This window comes from Trachinotus anak, unplaced genomic scaffold (genome assembly GCF_046630095.1).
Source record: "Trachinotus anak isolate AG129_WGS33_773 ecotype Australia unplaced genomic scaffold, CSIRO_AGI_Tana_v1 ptg000010l, whole genome shotgun sequence".
Classification (NCBI taxonomy): Eukaryota; Metazoa; Chordata; class Actinopteri; order Carangiformes; family Carangidae; genus Trachinotus; species Trachinotus anak.
In genome coordinates this window covers 25777768-25796448 of record NW_027273861.1, presented here as the reverse complement: position 1 = coordinate 25796448, position 18681 = coordinate 25777768, and the positions used below count along the sequence as shown (strand labels likewise).

General features: G+C 39.7%; 1 protein-coding gene across 1 annotated transcript in view; it reads left to right on the top strand.

Moving 5' to 3' along the window:
- Window positions 1-18681, top strand: part of znhit6 (zinc finger HIT-type containing 6) — a 31366-nt gene that overhangs the window by 3677 nt on the left and 9008 nt on the right. Inside the window, exons 5-8 of the mRNA XM_071486416.1 lie at window positions 2758-2861; window positions 13254-13322; window positions 13639-13719; window positions 16441-16521. Of these exons, the coding sequence (XP_071342517.1) occupies window positions 2758-2861; window positions 13254-13322; window positions 13639-13719; window positions 16441-16521 (335 nt within the window). The remainder of the gene's footprint in view (window positions 1-2757; window positions 2862-13253; window positions 13323-13638; window positions 13720-16440; window positions 16522-18681) is intronic.

Genomic DNA, 18681 nt, shown 5'->3' with positions numbered 1-18681 from the left:
TGTGTTTTGTAGAAAACTGTGATGGTGGCCAATCTTGGGTTTCAAAATTGCTCCAAAGGTATCAGTTTTTTCAGTTGGTTAATACTATTGAACTGAATTGAAAAACTGGTATGAATCCAGTTTTATATCCTTAAAGTACAAAACAGAAATTCAACCAAATAGAAATGTACCGCGGGGGTCTGTACCATTCAGACACCATTAGGTAAGGTTTTCTGAAGTAGTTGTTTCATTTCATTCAAATAATAACACATGTATTGAATTGTTTTGAACTGTTCTGATACTGAACAACTAAAAACAGATGGTGCTCTCTGTACTGTTGTCACTGTTGTTCATGGGGAAGCTTTATTAAAGGGCTACATTTCATAACTGTTCAGGCAGTTCAGCCAAGACTCTTCCCCCGAGAGCTGAAAAATCAGAGCAACTAAATGTTAAGTTAACAGGGTCAGATTTAAAGCTTTTAAGTGTGTGACTTGCTGTGGAGATTTTCACCTGGAGCAGGAACAGGCTGATCCAACAGCAAACACACCATCTAAAGACCGGCTTCCATGTTTATCAAACTTTTGACGAATGCTGCAAAGAGTCATCTTAGGAGAAAAAGTTGAGTTGTACTGTGTTACAGTGAGAGGCGTTCATAGTGTTTTGTCCATATTTATATTCTATTTATGTTATTGATGTAAATGTTATTGATCCTCAAATGAAGGATGTATTATACTGCATCAGTTTTCTATTGATGTGCTAAATAAATTGGCATGTGAGCGTGTGTCATAGCAACCCTTTCCCTGAACAGGAGAGTCAGTATTTTTACAGAAAGTGACGTAAAAATTAAAATGGTTATGAGAAGGGTTCATTTCATCACTGGATTTCTAAAGAAAATCCATGGAGATATACAGACGGGTGACAAATTAAAGGAAAGACCTGAAAAATGAGTGGAGAAACAGGATGACAATAACCCCACTCACACAGCCTGAGGGGTCAATGGATGCGAGTGTGAAAATGATGTGAATCATATGCTGCAGCTTTCATAATCACCAGATGTCAACCCAGTTGAACACCTTGGGAGGTTTTGGACAGTACTCTCACCACCATCATCAAAACCAAATGAGTGAATATCGTTGGAAGCATAGTTCTCATCCCTCCAGTAGAGTTCAGAGACTTGCAGAATCAGTGCCACGGAGCACTGCAGCTGTTCTGGTGCCTCATTATCGCCCACCACCTTACTAAGAATCTCTGTTGCAAGAAAAATATTAGGAAACAATTTACGGACGACTTAGAGGAGATGTGTGAGATTTTGTAGCTGCAGCTTGCGTGCTATGACTGGGATCTTTGTGACGTTTGGCGTAATCAATATTGTCGGTTAAGTGGATGTGTCACTCCAGCCCTAACCGACTGTTGTTTAATATTTCTCTTTTTATGTTTCCCAAGAACAAATCATCCAAAAAACCTTCACAGTCGACACTGCACTTTCTTGGCTCCGCAGCAATTAACACACTTCAGTTTGAAGTCGACTGGATGAGCGGTTATCAAGAAAATGGAAGGACAGACAGACAGACAGACATTCCTGTATTTATAGTTGGATGTCATTGATCCATCAGTACATTTTTGGATATCAGATGTACAAAACTAATTTAAAAACAAGAATAGTAAAATTTGAGCTTTACTATTGCAGGATCTAGCATCATCTAAATGTTGTTTTTGCTTTTATTGCTTCACTTGTATAATTTGTGGTTGTAGTTATGCAATATTAACTGTTGCTCCAAACCACAGACACTCATTTATGTAAGATTCAGTGTCCCTGCCAGCCTTCACCTGTACTGGTACTTCATCACATCACAGTGATCTTTGATTGCTTGGAGTAACGTGTGTTCTTTTTCAGCCGCCACAAATCAATCAAAATAACGAAGCTTTTTTCTCAGCGAGAGGTAAAAGCTTGGCACGTGGCACTTTTGGGATGTGGGTTTCTTCCAGATCACTGCAAGTGCAACAATCTGTTATTAGCTTTGCGTAGCCCTAGCATTTAATAAATCTTTTTTACTGTTTCTCACTAGCCTCCAATTTGAAGTCATGAAGGAGCGACATGAGTGCCAGAAAGGAAAGGCTTGTCCTTTCAAATTTAGATGAGGGCAGTAAGGAAAAGTTCAGGTCATATTTTGTTTAATTGTTAATGAAACTCACACGGCCAGATTTATTGATGCAGAACAGATGTCTGGTATTTAGATCTATTTGTTCTTAGAGAAGCTGTCTTTCCCACTGACTTTTCCATTGAACTGAAATGTCAAACACTCTGGTCCCAGCGAATCCGTTCAAAGCGAAGAATAGGAGCTTTCTGTTACATCCTGCTTCACTGAACATTGGTTTTGTCTGAAGTTTGCTGCTGTGTTAATGATCTGTTTCTGTTGTGTTGTACTGTTTATGGTATGTTTTTGGGCTGTTAAACTGTTCATCTGTACATCTACCAATACCAAGTGACACTACTATATACACAATACCTTGTGCATATTGCATATGGGTGCAGTAATGTTTTTCATTTCATAAAATTAATCGGATTATCATTTATTCATGTAAATTAAGTGTTTGGGCTATAAAATGTCTGAAAATAGTTAAAATGATCTTCTCAATTTTCTAAAGCCATAGTGGACATACTCAAGCAGTTGTTTTTTTTTTTGTCAGCCCAAAACCAGTAGTTTACTACCATAGAGATATGATGATATGCTCTAATACTATACCACACTGTACTCACTTTAATTTTCTGTGGTCCAGGCGAAGAGGCTGGCAGCCAACGCCAGAAAGATGAACATCACACTGAGGTTCCTCCCTGTCACCTTCACCAAGAGCAGAGAAAACTCCACCTTCTTCCTCGCAAAGTAAGAATACAGTTGATCAGATACAGATGATATATGTTCATTAATGTTTATTTTATTTCTTGTTCCTAGTAGGTCAGAACAATTAATCAGAATATTATTGAAATTGCAATATCCAGATTGCAGGAGCTGCAGTTTTTTTGACAAAGGTAAAATGTGTAACAACATACAGAAATGAAACATTGTGGTGCTACAGAGAAGCCTCGGCTTACAAATCATATTCTCCAGACATAAAGGAACATGCTAGTTTGGTACTATCCCAAACAAAATTCGCATGATCATCATTTTTATATATTTTTCAGTGCAAATGAAATGCAAAAATATCGATTTAAACTGAAATCATGTCTCCTATCACAATTGTAAATATCTGCCAAGATAATGGCAATATGATTTTTTTTATTTTTGCATATCGTTCAGCCCTAATCCCTTGGTTTGGTTTGAGCTTGTGCTGCAGAAAGTGCAAGAGCAACACTTACTTCAGAAAAACTTTTTAAAATTGAGCCAGGATTGCAGAGATGATTTAGTGACTCAGGCTCATCACTTCCTGTAGACTCTAACGCAGTGAGTTCCTCTCCCTCTTTGGCATAAGTCAGTAAGCAGTAGGGATACCGTTATTATTTAAATAAGACTACAAAAGCTTTTCATTCTTTTATTATCATCTTGAGAAAGTCATGACCATAATGAAATATGTAAATAATTATCCTTTTCTTAAATATCATGCACTGGTGCTATTGTGTCGGAGAAAAGACAAAACACAAACACATTGTAGCAAGAACTCAAGTGAGAGTGATACAGTGCCATGGGTGTTTGAATTTCCATCAGAGCAGCACCACTATTAGCCCAAACATTGTGAGACTGTTTACGATACGCCCAGTCACAGTCAAAGACAACACTTCACGGTTTTCTGCTGAGTGTAAATCCTGCAGCAAAATGAGCTTCTGATTAGTGATGTTTTCCTTAACCACAGGATGGCACTCTTGTGAAGCCCGAACAGCGGCTGTGACAAGTGCTGGCTCTCCTCAGGTTATCTCCAGGCAGTCCTGCGCCTGGTGATGGAGCACTGACATCTCCCCGTGTTTCTGAAATATAAATAAAGTTACCCAAGGTAGTTGGAGTATGACTGACATTCCCACCAGTCTATAACAGACTGGGATGTGTTGAGGCTGTTGTACATGAGGCAGTCCTTTTGTAGCCTTTCGGTTGGCCCTTGTCAGATGTCATCAGTGTCGGTATATTTGTGGCACACATGCATACTTCCTGCAGACAAACCAACACTAGGCAGTGTTAAAGAATCCCCACCAGTATGATAGTAGTCCACTTTAAGGAACAATCTGTAAACCACTAAAAACCCTAGGTTATATGTGTTTGACATTCTGTAATAATGTATTGCATCTTTTATCATTCATTTTCTGACTTTTTGAATAGGCACATTTTTTTTATTTAATTTGGAGCACATAGAGAAAGTATTTGAACATCATTCCGCTCATCATCTGTGGCTCTATCCTCTCAAGCTCAGATATTATAGAATCAAACGTCAACAACATTTAAATAATAGCAGGCTTGGTACGACTAGTAGTGAGAGACTAATCTGCTGGAAACATCCAGCTGTCCCCTGGCTCATCTCAACCTCATCTGCAACGTATTGGAATATAGTTTCATCATTTATAAACATTCTTGTTATTTTCATAAGTAGTTCTCTAATGTGTTACCCAGGGTTGAAGCTGGATCGCCTTGGTGTCATTTGCTGAAGTCAGTGATCTTCAAATAAGCATCGTCTTGTGAGACTGAGAAAAGAATAAAAAAATAACAGAAAAAGAAACTGTAGGAAAAGGTAAATCAAACATTTTCATGATTAATCTATCATTTAGATTACACGTAACACACGTAATAACATACAATTAGCAAACAAGATTGATGCTTTTTCATGTCTGGCACCGTCTCTCCTTGGACAACCTTCTGCCACTCATTTTCCCATTTCTTTTGAGGCTGAGCCCTGCCACTCTAATCCCTCATTGGAATAATAGAGGAGGGGAGAAGGGAGAAAATGGATATTGAACTGCATATTAAAGTTTTACAAGTCTAAAATGCCTAGGGACAATATTGGGTGTCGATCAGGATTCTAAAAGAATCCTTTGTCAGTCCCTCCAGTTGGTTTTATGTTGTTACTTTCCCTTTCACCGCCCTCTTTTCCATCCTTTAAGACTCCCACTCGGTCATGTCTGTCTCTGGTGTTTTGCAAGCACTTAAATGTTAAATGTGCACGTCACATCTCAGGATGAGGCAACATTATGTCAGGTTATAGTAGCAGACTCTGCCCACCTCCCAACTCCATACTCCCCATTCCCCTCTCAACACTTGTCAGAGGGTGACAGGTTTTTTTCTAGGATGAGACCAGTATGTCTGCGAAGTTTTAGTAATTTATAAAGGTTAAGCAGCAGGGAAATGAGCTAAATTCCCACAACTGCTCCAGCAAAAGACACAAGAATAGTCTTTATGCTTTTGCTGTGACAGCATCCGTAGTGGAATCATGAGCCAGCTGCAGCCTTTTTTTTTCCTTCTTTGTTTAGTCTAGTTAGTCTCACTGTGCTTCACTGTGAAGATTATTCAACTAACCACAACTGTGAACCATTCGCAGAGCAGCAAATGGACACGAGGGATGGGATGAAAGGTATACAATAAATTGTGAGGGATCGAGAGAGAATGTGCTTCAGAATGTACCAAGTACATAATATAAGAAGCAGATGTGTGAGCAGTGTGACTGCAGCTGGTTAGCGACATATTCATGCTACGCACTCGCGCTGCCAGAGAAGGATCATTACTGGCAGACAGCTGACTACGGCGCTTTTATGCTCGGTGATGGGGTTGTGTGTGTGTGTGTGTTTGTTTGTGTGTGTGTGCAAGCGTGAACGTATGTGCATGAGTGTGAGCATGTGTCTCTTTAATTAAATGTTTGTACGCAAAATAATGGCTGTGCAACTGCTTTCTTTCCACCTCTTGCCGATGACTAATTTCAAAAACAAGGCATGAACAGTAAAAAGATTGACGAAAAATTACAGACTGCCTCTCAGTCCAGCCCTTGGAGGGTAAGTATATAATAGCTGGCATTTGGCAGAACATTGGGAGTAGTTGTGTTAGGGTGGAATTATGTTTTCTACAGCCTAAGCCTGGCATGGAAGGGCATTTTCCTCATAGACGACTTGAGTGGACTGGATAACATATTGCAGAGGTAGTTACTTTGGATAATCACTGAACATATTTCTGTAATAACCAGATCATTTGTAATATGAGCTGGTGTGTATTTGTGCCATGTATGTCAGTATCTCCTATATTGGGAATCAGTTTTCTTGGTTGGAGAGGACTTGATTTTTTTCTCAGATACTGACCGACATTGAAGAACAATGAACTGAAATTAGGTGCCATTTGTTGATAATACCTTTTGTAAATAAGAAATATATTTCACGGGCTGACTGAATTGAGTAAATAGGTCTGTGTGAGACACTTTGTGATACCGTCAAGAGATTGTGATCTCTCTCTTTGTCATCTCTCATCATCCCTCTCCCCTCTCCATGATGACATATTCATGACACATGTAAATACTTTTACCTTTGGACTGTCCCTTCCCTTGGAGTAAGTAAAACTGATCTGCCAACATAAAAGCACAAATAAATGTATATCTAGATGTAGATCTATCAAAGAGTTTTCACCCAGGTGCCGAACCTGGTGACTACAGCGTTGGAATTAAAAGAGTTATGTCAAGCAAGTGGATTTGTTGATCGAAGTGCAACAAGGTCTCATGAACATGTGAAAGACCTTGTTCACACTTTCCTACATACATTCTGGAGAAGATTGTTCTAGCCTTACGTCAGTCATTCTTCAACAGACTTTCCAAGAGTCCATGTTGCTGCAGTAGCACGGCGAAGGATGTAGGACGTGTTTTTTCGGCAGTGTTGCAGAACTCTAGATCAGATTGAATCCTATGTTATGCAGGGGCTACAAAACTACTAAAAGCTAAAAGACAGTGGTGAACTTTCTGTCACCAGTACTGAGCAGTTTGGTCTTGTTCCCAAGTCGTCAGAATATAACTGATCTGCAGAGTTATCTTGTGCCTTGAAGGTGAAATGGAAATGCACAATATGCCACAGCTGAAACTTACAATACCGGGACAATGAAACAGAGTCATAATTTTAGTTCATCCATTAGGCCAATTAATGCTGTAATTCAGCAGTGACATTCATCACAGGTTTGTAGTAACCTGAGTGGTGTATGAAATATTGCACTTGATGAATAAATGCAGCAGTGAATTAAAGCAGACAGAGCCATATTTCACCGCAGATTTCATGGCGAGGGATGACTATTCATCACTTTGCACACTCACATACATTACAGTTGCTACTTTCCAAAAATTACGTTCAGATGAAACAATCTGCAGCAGCGTTCATCAAATGTTTTTTAGACTCCAACAGACAGCCTTCTGGCTGTCATTGGCGTGATTAACCACTGGTGATGCAGAACAGAGTCTACGCCGGCTGCCATCCGAGGCAAACCTCACATCAGAATGGCAAGCAGCAGTTTCATCAGTGTTGCAAATGCTGTCATCACAATTTGCCACATAACTGTGGGCTACACACTGCTCTCTGGCTCTGAGTGAAATTCCAAACAGTAAATTAACCAGAGATGTCAGTGTACAGCATGAGCTAGAGAGAATATCAACTTGCCATGTGTCATGTTTGGTTGACTGAATTTTAATAATGAGGTTTCCATGTGTTGTTCAAAATTAATTATATAGTTTCGTACTTGGACAGAAGGTCTTTAGTGTTAATGACTTTTGGCCATGAAACCTTTTTTTCTAATCTATTCTGGTACTTTACCTTTAGAGGTGGCTGCATTGGCAAAATGTGGATATGGATTGGATGGATTACCTTGAAATTGGTGCAGACATTCTTGGTCCCTAGAGGATTAATTCTAATAACCTGGGGCATTGTTTAACTTTTTATCTAGCACAATAAACAGGTCAAACTTTCCACTGGTCCAACTTGTGATTTGTGATTTGATACCCAAAGCTAATGACCAGGATTATCAGACCCAAAATCTCAATCTTCTTAATGATGCCAGTGTAAGAGAAGTAAACATGTCACCTCTTTTATTTTCCTCTCACAAGTAATACTCATCAAAGCCTCAAAGTCTCGTACATTCAGACAGGTCCTTAGACACAGCACATGTTGGCATCTTTGTGTTGTGGACTTTTTAGGGAAAGCAGACCCGTGACTTAACATTGCAGCATTTACCCAAAAGCTAAGGTCCAAACCAGAACGTAGTGAAGGAGTCTTGAGATGCAGCTGCCTTTAATCTTTGTCTCCTCTCCCTTTCGTCCATCAACCTCTCAGCCACTCCACCCTCTGAGGTTGTGGAGCCATAGCTTTTGAAACTGGATTTATTTGTTCTGTCTCAGTAAGGAGGCCCCAAAGTCCTGTCATCTCATTCCACCGACACCCACTTGCCACCCCAATCCTGGCATGTGCCCCTGATGGGCAGATACACGGGACACATGGTTTCATATGTTTCACCATTTTCGTTGGCTCTGTCCAATCTTTAATCCAGCCAGATGGATTTCTGCTCCGACTGCCAGACCACCAGTCAGGCTTTCAGCTCTCTTTACTGTTGATGGCATAAGCAACTCCAATTACTTAATCAACAGTGTTTGTGTTAATGAATTCATCTATCCTCCTCTCAGTCTGCTTTATGTATGCTTTATGTCTCAGTCTCCCTATTGGATCATTGCAGCAAAAGTTTCTGAAATGCTAAAAGGTCAACTCTGCTTAAAACAAACTAGTTTGTAAGGCACCATGTTATCCAAAGTAAACGTTTTTTAACCTGTTTTAGTGGCTTAACCTGAAGGCAGAGAAAAAAAGCTTCCACCTGATCCTTTCCAAGAGTCTTTAGTCTTTTGCATGTCTTTGTCGATTCAACGCAGTGAACCTTACAAGAACATCCTCTCCTCAAAGGCATTCATGGTGATGCACCCAGCTGTACACACGAAAAATGACAGCGATTTCCCTGTGAAGAAATGAAGAAAGCTTAAGAGAGACTATCAAATACCACTTTTCTTTCACACTCGCACAGCCTGCCAATCGCTGCACGAAGTCGGTGTGATTGTCAGATTATCTGTTCAGATTTACACTAAATTCCACGCAGTAAGCTGTCTGCCTCCTTTCATGGCCTTTGTTAATGGACAGTTTTTGCTCCAAAAGGGATTATTCATCAAACAGCTTGTTGGACCAAAGAGGCTTAACTATATAAAATGAGATTAGCACGTGGCCAGAATAGAGTGGAAAAATGTAAACATGTTTTAATTATTAACACTGCGCCACTGGTTAACTGTTTTTTTTTTAGGGTCAAAATCAAACTCCTTCAATTCTTCAATTCTATCAGTTCATAACTGAGCTACTAAATATCTGTCAATCTGTAACCATATTAATTTAGACAGAACAGTTTATGATCTGGGTTTTCCCCTCGGGAAATAAGCTCTGGATTAAGATTTCTGATTTTGCTGAATGGGGGCATTGTTACATAGTCTAAACATCACTTTGTTTTAAGCACATTGAGGCCTTAATGATTTTCTGTTATTTTTGTAAGACATTTATCTTATATTCTAAACTGAAATGTCACTATTTGTGTACTTACTGCCTAAAGACCAGGCTTTCTATTTATAAAACTCCTCAGGGGAAAAGTGACTAATATGGTTGTTGGTGGGATTGACCACATCCTCTGAGGATTTTTTCAATTTGAAAGACAAAGCTCCTGAATCATCACTCACTTTTCAGTCCAACTTCAGGACTTGAATTGGTATCCTGCATTTTAAAATCAGTCCCAACATTGACTCACAATATAACTTGAGTTTTCTGCCTCACATGTATTTAAACACAAATGACTCATACAGTTACAGATTGATACCCATTGAATAGATGAGTCATGAGATGGGGGATTTGAAGGAATCAGGTTTTGTCCCTAGAAACTAGCGGGTAATCACTTGTACAGTATTAATAATAAAACCTGTTTATTTTTTTATGCCTCTTTGCTGATGACAGCCAGGGTTAGAGACGTTAGGTTTTCGGGTCGTCTGTCCATTTGGTTTTTGCGAACGCGATATTTCAGTGACGCCTTGTGGGAATTCCTTCAGATTTGGCACAAACATTCACTTGGACTCAAGGATGAATCAATTAGATTTTTGCGGTCAAAGATCAAGGCCTCTGTGACCTCTGAAAACATGTTTTTAGTCATAACTGCGGTATTCATATGATAATTGTGACACAATTTTAACACAAATTCCTATTAGGATAAGATGATGAAGTGATGACATTTTATACCCAAATGGTCAAAGGTCAACTTCACTGTGACATCATAATGTTCTGCAAAAACACTTCAGGCCATTCTTCAGCGCTGTAACTCAAGAATGGGAGATGACCAGAATTCCTGCGACTTGGTTCGTTGGCAGAGGCATGCAACTGAAAGGCTGTGATTCTAGTCCCCCCTCTTTTCTCGCTATGTACGAATCCTACTTTATTCAGTTAGGCTTAGTTCTTATGACCCAACAAGCTGTTTGATGAATAATCCCTCTTGAGGGAAAATGCCTTTAAATACGGGCCATGTAAGGTAGCAGATTTCTTTTGGCATGGATTTCAGCTGAGGTTATGAACCTTTCAACATAATCTGTGTGTGATTAAAGCACGTAACCTTTTGAAACAGCCATGTTTTCAAGACGAATTGTATTCCTGTATGAGGGAGCTGTACTGCACAGCTAGCTTTTCACTGTTTGCCACTACTCTCCCTTAGAGTTTAAATACCTTGCTTGGGGCCCTTCAGTGATAACTGTTGGGGGACCGTGCAGTATTTTCTGTTAGTTTTGAGGAGGTTCTGGTATTCGAGGTAGTCACCCTCTATTGTTGGTGCTTCTGTTTTGACTTTTTTATGTTCCTCTTTCCTCGTTTTTCCCCGAAAATAAATGATGGCACTTATCCCAGGTATGCACTGTGGCCTTGCCTGAAATGATTGCATGCATCTTTGGGCAAGCCCCTTTTCCATTGAAAGACATAGTTTCCATTTGCCGTAATGACAGAATAATGGCATCACACCTGGTGCTCCACCCTCATTTGCTTGTACGTACAAACACACACACACCTGCACACATACACAAGTGCACATACACCGACGCACCAAAGAAGAAACTCAGCCAAACCCAAGCAAACACATAAATTCCTCTGACTAAGGGGTTAGAGGTGTTAAATATCTCCTTTAGTTACGTAGGGAATCCCCTCCCAGCCCCTTGTCTCCACTCCCAAACAGTGCCTGCTCCTACCTTCACTTCCTACAGCTTCACCCCTTCACCCTCTCCTTTAAAACCAGGTGGAAACTCATAACCACATTTCATTGGGTGTTCTGCACATATTTCTCCACCTTTGAACGCCTCCTACTCATCCTGTTTCTGTTGTCAAGGGAAAAAAAAAACACACCCACTGCTGTATAATGGTGCCACCTGGATCCACAAAATAACACCAAAGGCATCAGAACTGGCCTTGTGTCAAAAGACACATGAGTTGAGCAGCTCGGGCCAGAATATGTGCTTCCTCAGAATATGTGCTTAGTATCTTTACTTTGTTTTATTTATTTGACCAGTATTTCATGTGCTAGTCCATTGTAGCTTGTACCTGTTAACACAAAAAGTGCAAATAAAAGCAATTGTTAAACCACTCTTTACAATACAAGAAAATGAAACATGTATTGTCAAACACTTGCTGTGGTTATTGTACTGCAAATACATATGAACACTAAAATATACATTTGATATAAAATAAACATTTCAGTTTAGGTCCACATATGTGTCCAGAAAATATTCTGTTCCATTCATAAGTGTATGAATGGCCAAAAACAAACAAAAATATATTTTCTCAGAGCCCAAGGTAATATCTTCACATGTGAAGGACACAAGGTAATATCTTCACATGTCAAAGATATTTCATTCTCAAACAGAAGAAAGCAACACTTCTTCACAACTGAGAGGCTGGAGCCAGATAATTATCTGCATTGCTTCTTGAATATTGAATAAAATGATAAATAAATTATCAGAACTGGGGGTTTTGTGCTTTGAATAATTAATGAATTGACCGATCAATAAACTGCACATACATTAACAGAGTAAACATGACTAAATTACAGCATATTAACATGATTGCACTGTAGCTATAGATTTTTCATCTTGTTTTTAAAGGAAAACCATTTTCCACCCTCCACAACGAATGTAAATCTCTCCAGAGTAGCTGCAGATAGCTGTGCAGAGCTTTGCTTTTAGATACATTTGAAAGTTTTATATTAAAGATATCAAAAGAAACCTCTAAGTTGTGCTCTAATTCACTCTTGGTGAGCACTGAAGCCCTAATAACAAGGCTTCTTCCATGTGCCTTACAATTAAGCTTTTCGTCTTTCTGAGGGTATGTTTCATCTTCATTCCTAAGATCCGTCAAGGCCTCCATCCTCCTACTCTGATGGACTAGAGGTTGATGAATCAGCTCCACCCTATATATGGCAGATTCTGTGGTCTTGGTCAACACAAGTCCTTGTAGTTATGTTCAGCACTCAATGTGTGGGGTATATGATCCTGGAGTTTCTGATGCCTTGCCAATGACCTATATTCTGTTTCATAGGGGCAGCAACAGTCGTGCATTTCTGTTTCACTCGAGTTTATCTACACAGTCAGCCCTCTCAGTAGTCAAATTTAATCAAACATGACAAAGTGGTGAATAGGCTGCCATAGTTCAGTTTGTCAGCAAGTTACTGGTAATTACTCTGACTTTTTTATTAAAAAGTGGGGAATTACGTCTTTTTATTCGTATCTCCCAAACTGTTTCATATATTACATTTTGTCGGGTATTTCTGCATCGTGGTGACAGTAGTAGATATGAGCACAGCAGCTGTTTATGGACTAAATGTTTGGTTGTAGAGCACGCCCAGCAACCCAGAAAACCCAACCTCGTTTAATAGTTACTGCCCCAAAGCATTACCCCAGAAGAGGTGATCATTATGTGATATCCACCAGCTGCTGTCCTTGTATTGAGTGTATATGTCATTGTCTCCATGGCAACTCTGGTTTATTCATTTACACACACAAACACACACGCACAGTCACACAGATGGACGAGATCTTGGAAGCAGCCAGGCGTATTGTCTTGGACAGATTAAGACTGAGTCCATTTTATGCTCTGAATTCAAACAAGGGCATTTGTGTTTGACTGTGAAGGGGATACTGTGAGAGCGCTGGTGACCTCATCTGCCTCTGTTGAAAAACAGGCATCAAACTCTTTGACAAGCTGAAACTAAAAGTGAGTTTCTCTTTGTCTCATTCAGGGAAAAACAGTTCATGTGGCACCTGAAGCTCATCTTTCCTCAGAGCAGCACAGAGTTCAGTCAGAGAAGGTGAGTTTCATGACAATAATCAATCAGTTGACATCAAAATTTCTTTCGAAGCCCCAGTGTTAAGTATCAATAACTGTTTCACTCCTCAGAAAGAGAGCATTTTGATCTCTTTAGTATCTTGTGTGTATACTGTACTGTGCTTCGGCTTCCTGACAAGAGTGAACATTCAGATCTGAACGTGTTTGTGCAGAATTGTTAAGTTTTACAGAAATCTTCTCAAAGTTACGACCATGATGTGACTTGATTTGGATGTTGATGTTCACATATTTTCTCTCACATTTGCTTTTTCCACCACAATCTGTTTATCTCGTTTTAGGGTGTCAGACAGACAAACCCTGACGCAGATTTTGACCCCTTATATCCACCCGACAGAGTCGGACCCTGTGACACGCCAAAAGTGAGTTTTTGTCCCATTCACACCAAAGTTCCATGTGATGGTTTTGTTCTAATTGTTTGTAAGGATGAACGGATCCAACTTTTTCACTCCTCATACTGATACCCAAACTCAAACCTAGCATACCGATCCAATACCACTTTCTCAGAGACCTTATAAGAGAGAGACAAACTACTTGAAAAATACTGAAGAGGAAAGAAGGCAGTTGTATGACACATATTCAGCCCCTCCCCCAAAATTAACCAATCAGCTGCTTTATAACAGCCAAACAGAAACATATCAAGCCAATCATGTTGCACTGACACAAGCAAAACGTTACGCATGTTTAGAAGAAGTGTAACCTATGGGGAAAAAAAGCCTTTAACATTTTATTATTGGGGCAAAGTTTTTTAACGTTTTTTAATCAGATTTGACTGGTGATTGTATGCAGTCACCATTTAAAAGTGCAGCCATGGCTCACTCTCCATTCATTTAAATTGGAGCTAGTCTTGTTAGCCCAAAGTTAGCGCCCAGGGTGTGCAGTGGCGAGACTCATAAGGACTTTGAGTTTGTTCCCCAAAATGTACAATAAGTTAACGTGACACTGTCACTGCAGATCAACTGTAAGCAGGGATGTTAATGTTATTATATGTAGCTTTGTCACTGTGATTTTAGTTTGATTGAGTCCATTTGACCACAGTTCCTTCTGAATCCTGGAGAAAAGCCAGAAACCATAGATTAATATGTTGCATTCAGTGGTAGAAATTCAACCACTCCACACCACACCAGTTGTTTTGCATTAGTCACTGGACTCATGAATAGAGCTGACAATGTGATAATGGACCTCGAAATCAACACTAGTTTGATATATGGCTTAGAAGACTTCTAACTTTAAGGATAATGACTCCGTCTCAGCTCATTGTTTTCTCTTGAAAAATTCAAATGAGTAGTTTTACTGTTGGCAACAACTGTGAAGATGTATTTAATTAGTGGGTTCTCTTGGTCATAACAACTGGGAGAGACGGTGGAGAAAACAAAGCTCACTGAATTTCTCACTATACCATGCTGTTGAAATGCTGCTTCAAGCAGCATGGTGTGATTTGAAACACGACCCCCAATCCCAACACCGTTACCATCATCTGTTATTGCATCACACTGTCCTGGACTGGTTACACAGTATATGAGCTTCTTGTGCTCTGTTTTGTCAAGATGCAGCCTGAGCATCACTGCTGTATATATGAGTCATTTGTTTAAACTAGAGCTGACATGAATAGTTGATTAATTAATAAGTCAATCGACAGAAAATGAATTGGCAGCTATTTTAATAATCAATTGATTGTATCAGTAAAAAAAGGCCAAACATTCTCTGGTTTCAGTTTCTCAAATGGAACAATTTCCATTTTTTCTTTGACATTTGTAACAGTAGGTTGAATACTTAAGGTTTTTGACTGTTCGTCAGACAAAATAAGCAAATCCAAGACTTTATTGTGGCCTCTCGGACATGGTAAATGCTTTTTTCACAATTTCACTGGCCAAAAAATGTATTAGTTGCAGCCTTTGGTAAAGCACAGAAATGCGTGGTTAGATTTCAGATTTACTCACTAGTTGCACGATTCTTTATTTAAAAATATCAGACATTTGTAGCCCTGACTGCAGCTCTGGTTTGGATGACCTGTAGCAGGTCCACTGTCGCCTGCACGCCAGAAAAGAGCCCCTGTAATTGAGTTTGGCAGCAGTGTGTTCAGGGATTATGTCTCAGTTACCGACTAAGTACAAATCAGTCTGCATGTGCATGAGCCCTGTGTAGATTTATGTTCACTGTTTAATTTTGAAGACTCTTTTCTCCTCAACAACAAATTTCAATTATGTGTTCTATTTAAAATTGAAATTAACTGTAGAATGTGAACGTGTATCTGTTGATCTGTGCCCCTTCACTTTGTCACAGTCGTGCTCAGTGTGAATGTAAATCTTTCCCATTGAGTAGATGAATAGGCTGAGCAGCTGCTTTCAAACAGTTTAATTTATTTCAGCACAACGGAGAATATTCAGCAAGTGAATGTACAGAAACTCTTATTCAAAGGTCATTTTATATCCTGATCTCAACTCAATCCCATTTCACTCACACAGGATTCGGTTGGCTTCTGCTCATGTTCTGTCTCATTCCCCACAGTCTTACTTTCTACCATTTATCTTTTGTAATTTTACTCTTGCTTCACTTTCTCTTTTATTTCTCAGGCTAAAGTTTCTCCCAACATGAACTTCAGTCTTTGAACAAGGCTGGCTCTTTAATTGCACTCAGTATTTCTAATCTGAACCTATAACAGAACAGCGATCTGACTCCACTGACCTAAGCTTTACACTGATAACACTCAGTAAGTGGTGTACTGGAAAAAAAAACAAAAAAAGAAAAACACTTAGTGAGGATTGGTGTTACTCTTTAAACACACACCAGCCATTTAGACTCAGTCTCTGCTTAGTCTAGTTCCAGCAGCTGTCAGCAGCATGGACGACTGTCCCTTACACGAGACTTCAGTCAGAGCCTATACATATATCAGTCAGCACGCCAGACAAGTGCACAGGTCTCTGCTGTGCTGCACTCAATTAGCTCTTTGTGTTTTGACCTTTACTGTGGCCACTTAAAAAAAAAAAAAAAAAACAACTGCACAGTCTATGAAACCATATCTTTTGTTGTTGTCTATCTCAGGTGAGACTGGGTGTGAGTGTTGATGTGAATTTCTGTTTCAGGTTGAAGATGTATGTGTGCGCCCCATTTGATCATGTGAAAGTCTTCATGAAGGCAGAAGGTCGAAAGGCCAACTCTGTGAGGTGAGATTTGCTCTCTACTTGTCACAGTCTTATTATTATGAATAATGGTTACCATAGGTAATATACATTTAGTTTTTCCATCTTCATTTAAAATGCAAGGTCAAAATAGAGATCATGTTGGGGCAGCCCTATGGTGGAGTGGTTGGGGCACATGCCACGTGGGCGGTTGCTCTTGGCAGGCGAGTGCCGGTTCGACTCCCGACCGGCCCTGACTCTTTCCTGCGAGATCATGTTCTGCTCGGGTTGAACAAGGTTGTTACACCCTGTTAATAGGGTTTAATTCACAATCATACAGTTAAAGGAAGGAAGCCCATCCAATCCTGAGGTCGCTTGTTGCTTATTATATGCAGAGATCCATTTACTTGACTTTTATTGAGTCGGTTTATTATTCAAGTATTGTTAAAGTTTTTTTAATGGTTTCTTTGCCTTTATTTGGTTGAAGCAAGAAACTCAGGGAGAAAGTACATTGGTTACATGGTATGAGTTTTCAACCACTCAATTATCAGTAATTATCAGTAGAGCATTAGGAACTTTGCACAGCTGAAGGCAGTGGAGCTAATCCAGAGGATGGGATTGAAAATTACCCCGTACAACTGAATAAATTAGTAAAACAAAACGTATTCATGACAAATGCTCAGTTTCAACAAAAGATATTAAATATGCTTTATAGTAGTCTCAGAATGCCAGTGTTGCAAGTGTGCCAGAGAGAATCCAGTCATTACTCAGGCATCCTGAGGCATGGGACTGTTCGATAAGACTTGCCAGTTATGATTGATTCATTCAGGGCCTATGAAATCAACATAATTTGTCTATCAACATCAACGCTGCTTACTTGTAAATTCTTGCAAAGCTACACTGACTTAGAAGCAAGGCCAACAGTGAGAAATGACACTGATGCTCTGCAGCATTTATCTACATCTTCCATCCCTGCTGTCATTTTCTCCCTCACTTCTCGCTCACTCACTCACTCACTCACTCACTCACTCACTCACTCACTCACTCACTCACTCACTCACATACTGTTTCCATAATTTCTGTCCTGTGTGCTCTCTTCCCTCCTTTTCCGTCTTTCTTTCCATTTTTCTTCACGAGGGTCGGAGGATGGTGTTGATTGCACCGATTTGCTTTGCCTATTTCCAAATTCTTTGGCTGTCCTCCATTTCCACTTAGTCATGGAGTGAATGATGCTCCTCGGTGCTTATAATCATTACCCCCCTGGCCAGCATGAAATGTCATGAAACCTCCCATCCCATCCCTCATACTTGTAATACACACGCTGCTTTTGTTTTGCCCGGTAGGCTGGGCTGCACACACTTTCTGAGCAGATAAATTATGTTTTATGGCAGCGTATAGGGAGGAATTACTGAGAGAGGAGTGTAGAGATGTGACAGCTCAGTGCAAGCCAAGATTTCAAATGAGCTGTCAGGCCTGTAGCTCTTTTATGAATTTAATGGAAGTTTGACTGCTTTTAAAATGTTTAATAATCTCTGATGCCACACATCTTCACAATGCCGGCTTTATGATTACATTATAATGACAGTGTAAATTACACGGTATTTTATAATACTGCATAATCACAGATTAATAATACATAATCCTCATGAGGTCATAAGACTCCTGCAGATTTTGAAGTGAATATACATACATTTGAAGTTTTACCATCTAAACTAACTTGTTAAAAACACTAAAGATGAAAAGCTCTGATCATTTATCAGTCATTCAACACTGTCAGATATTTGCTTCTGAACAAAAAGCGTTATTTACAACCACATTAAAGCCTCTAGCATGGTTTTAAGCATTTATAGGTTTCCATCTTGCCCTAGTTATTCCTCCTCCATGTCATGTGCAGACTTTATCACACGCCACACTAACAAGACTCACTCGTGCCCCTTCATAATGTTGTATAAGTGTGAGCCCGATAACAGGGATTGTAAAAGCTAAACCCGAGGTTTTCTCCACATTGTCAATGTGTAGATTCCCTTCCATCACTGGTGATAGTGATAGGTGTACTGTGTACTGCATGCATGTGTGTGTAATAGGACACAACTATGCAGATGTTTCATGATTTGAACACGTGCCTTATTGCTCTTAGGAGGAACCCAGAGCTACAGTGCATTCAGAGAGTCTTTAGATGCCTTCTTTCTTTTTTCACATTTTATG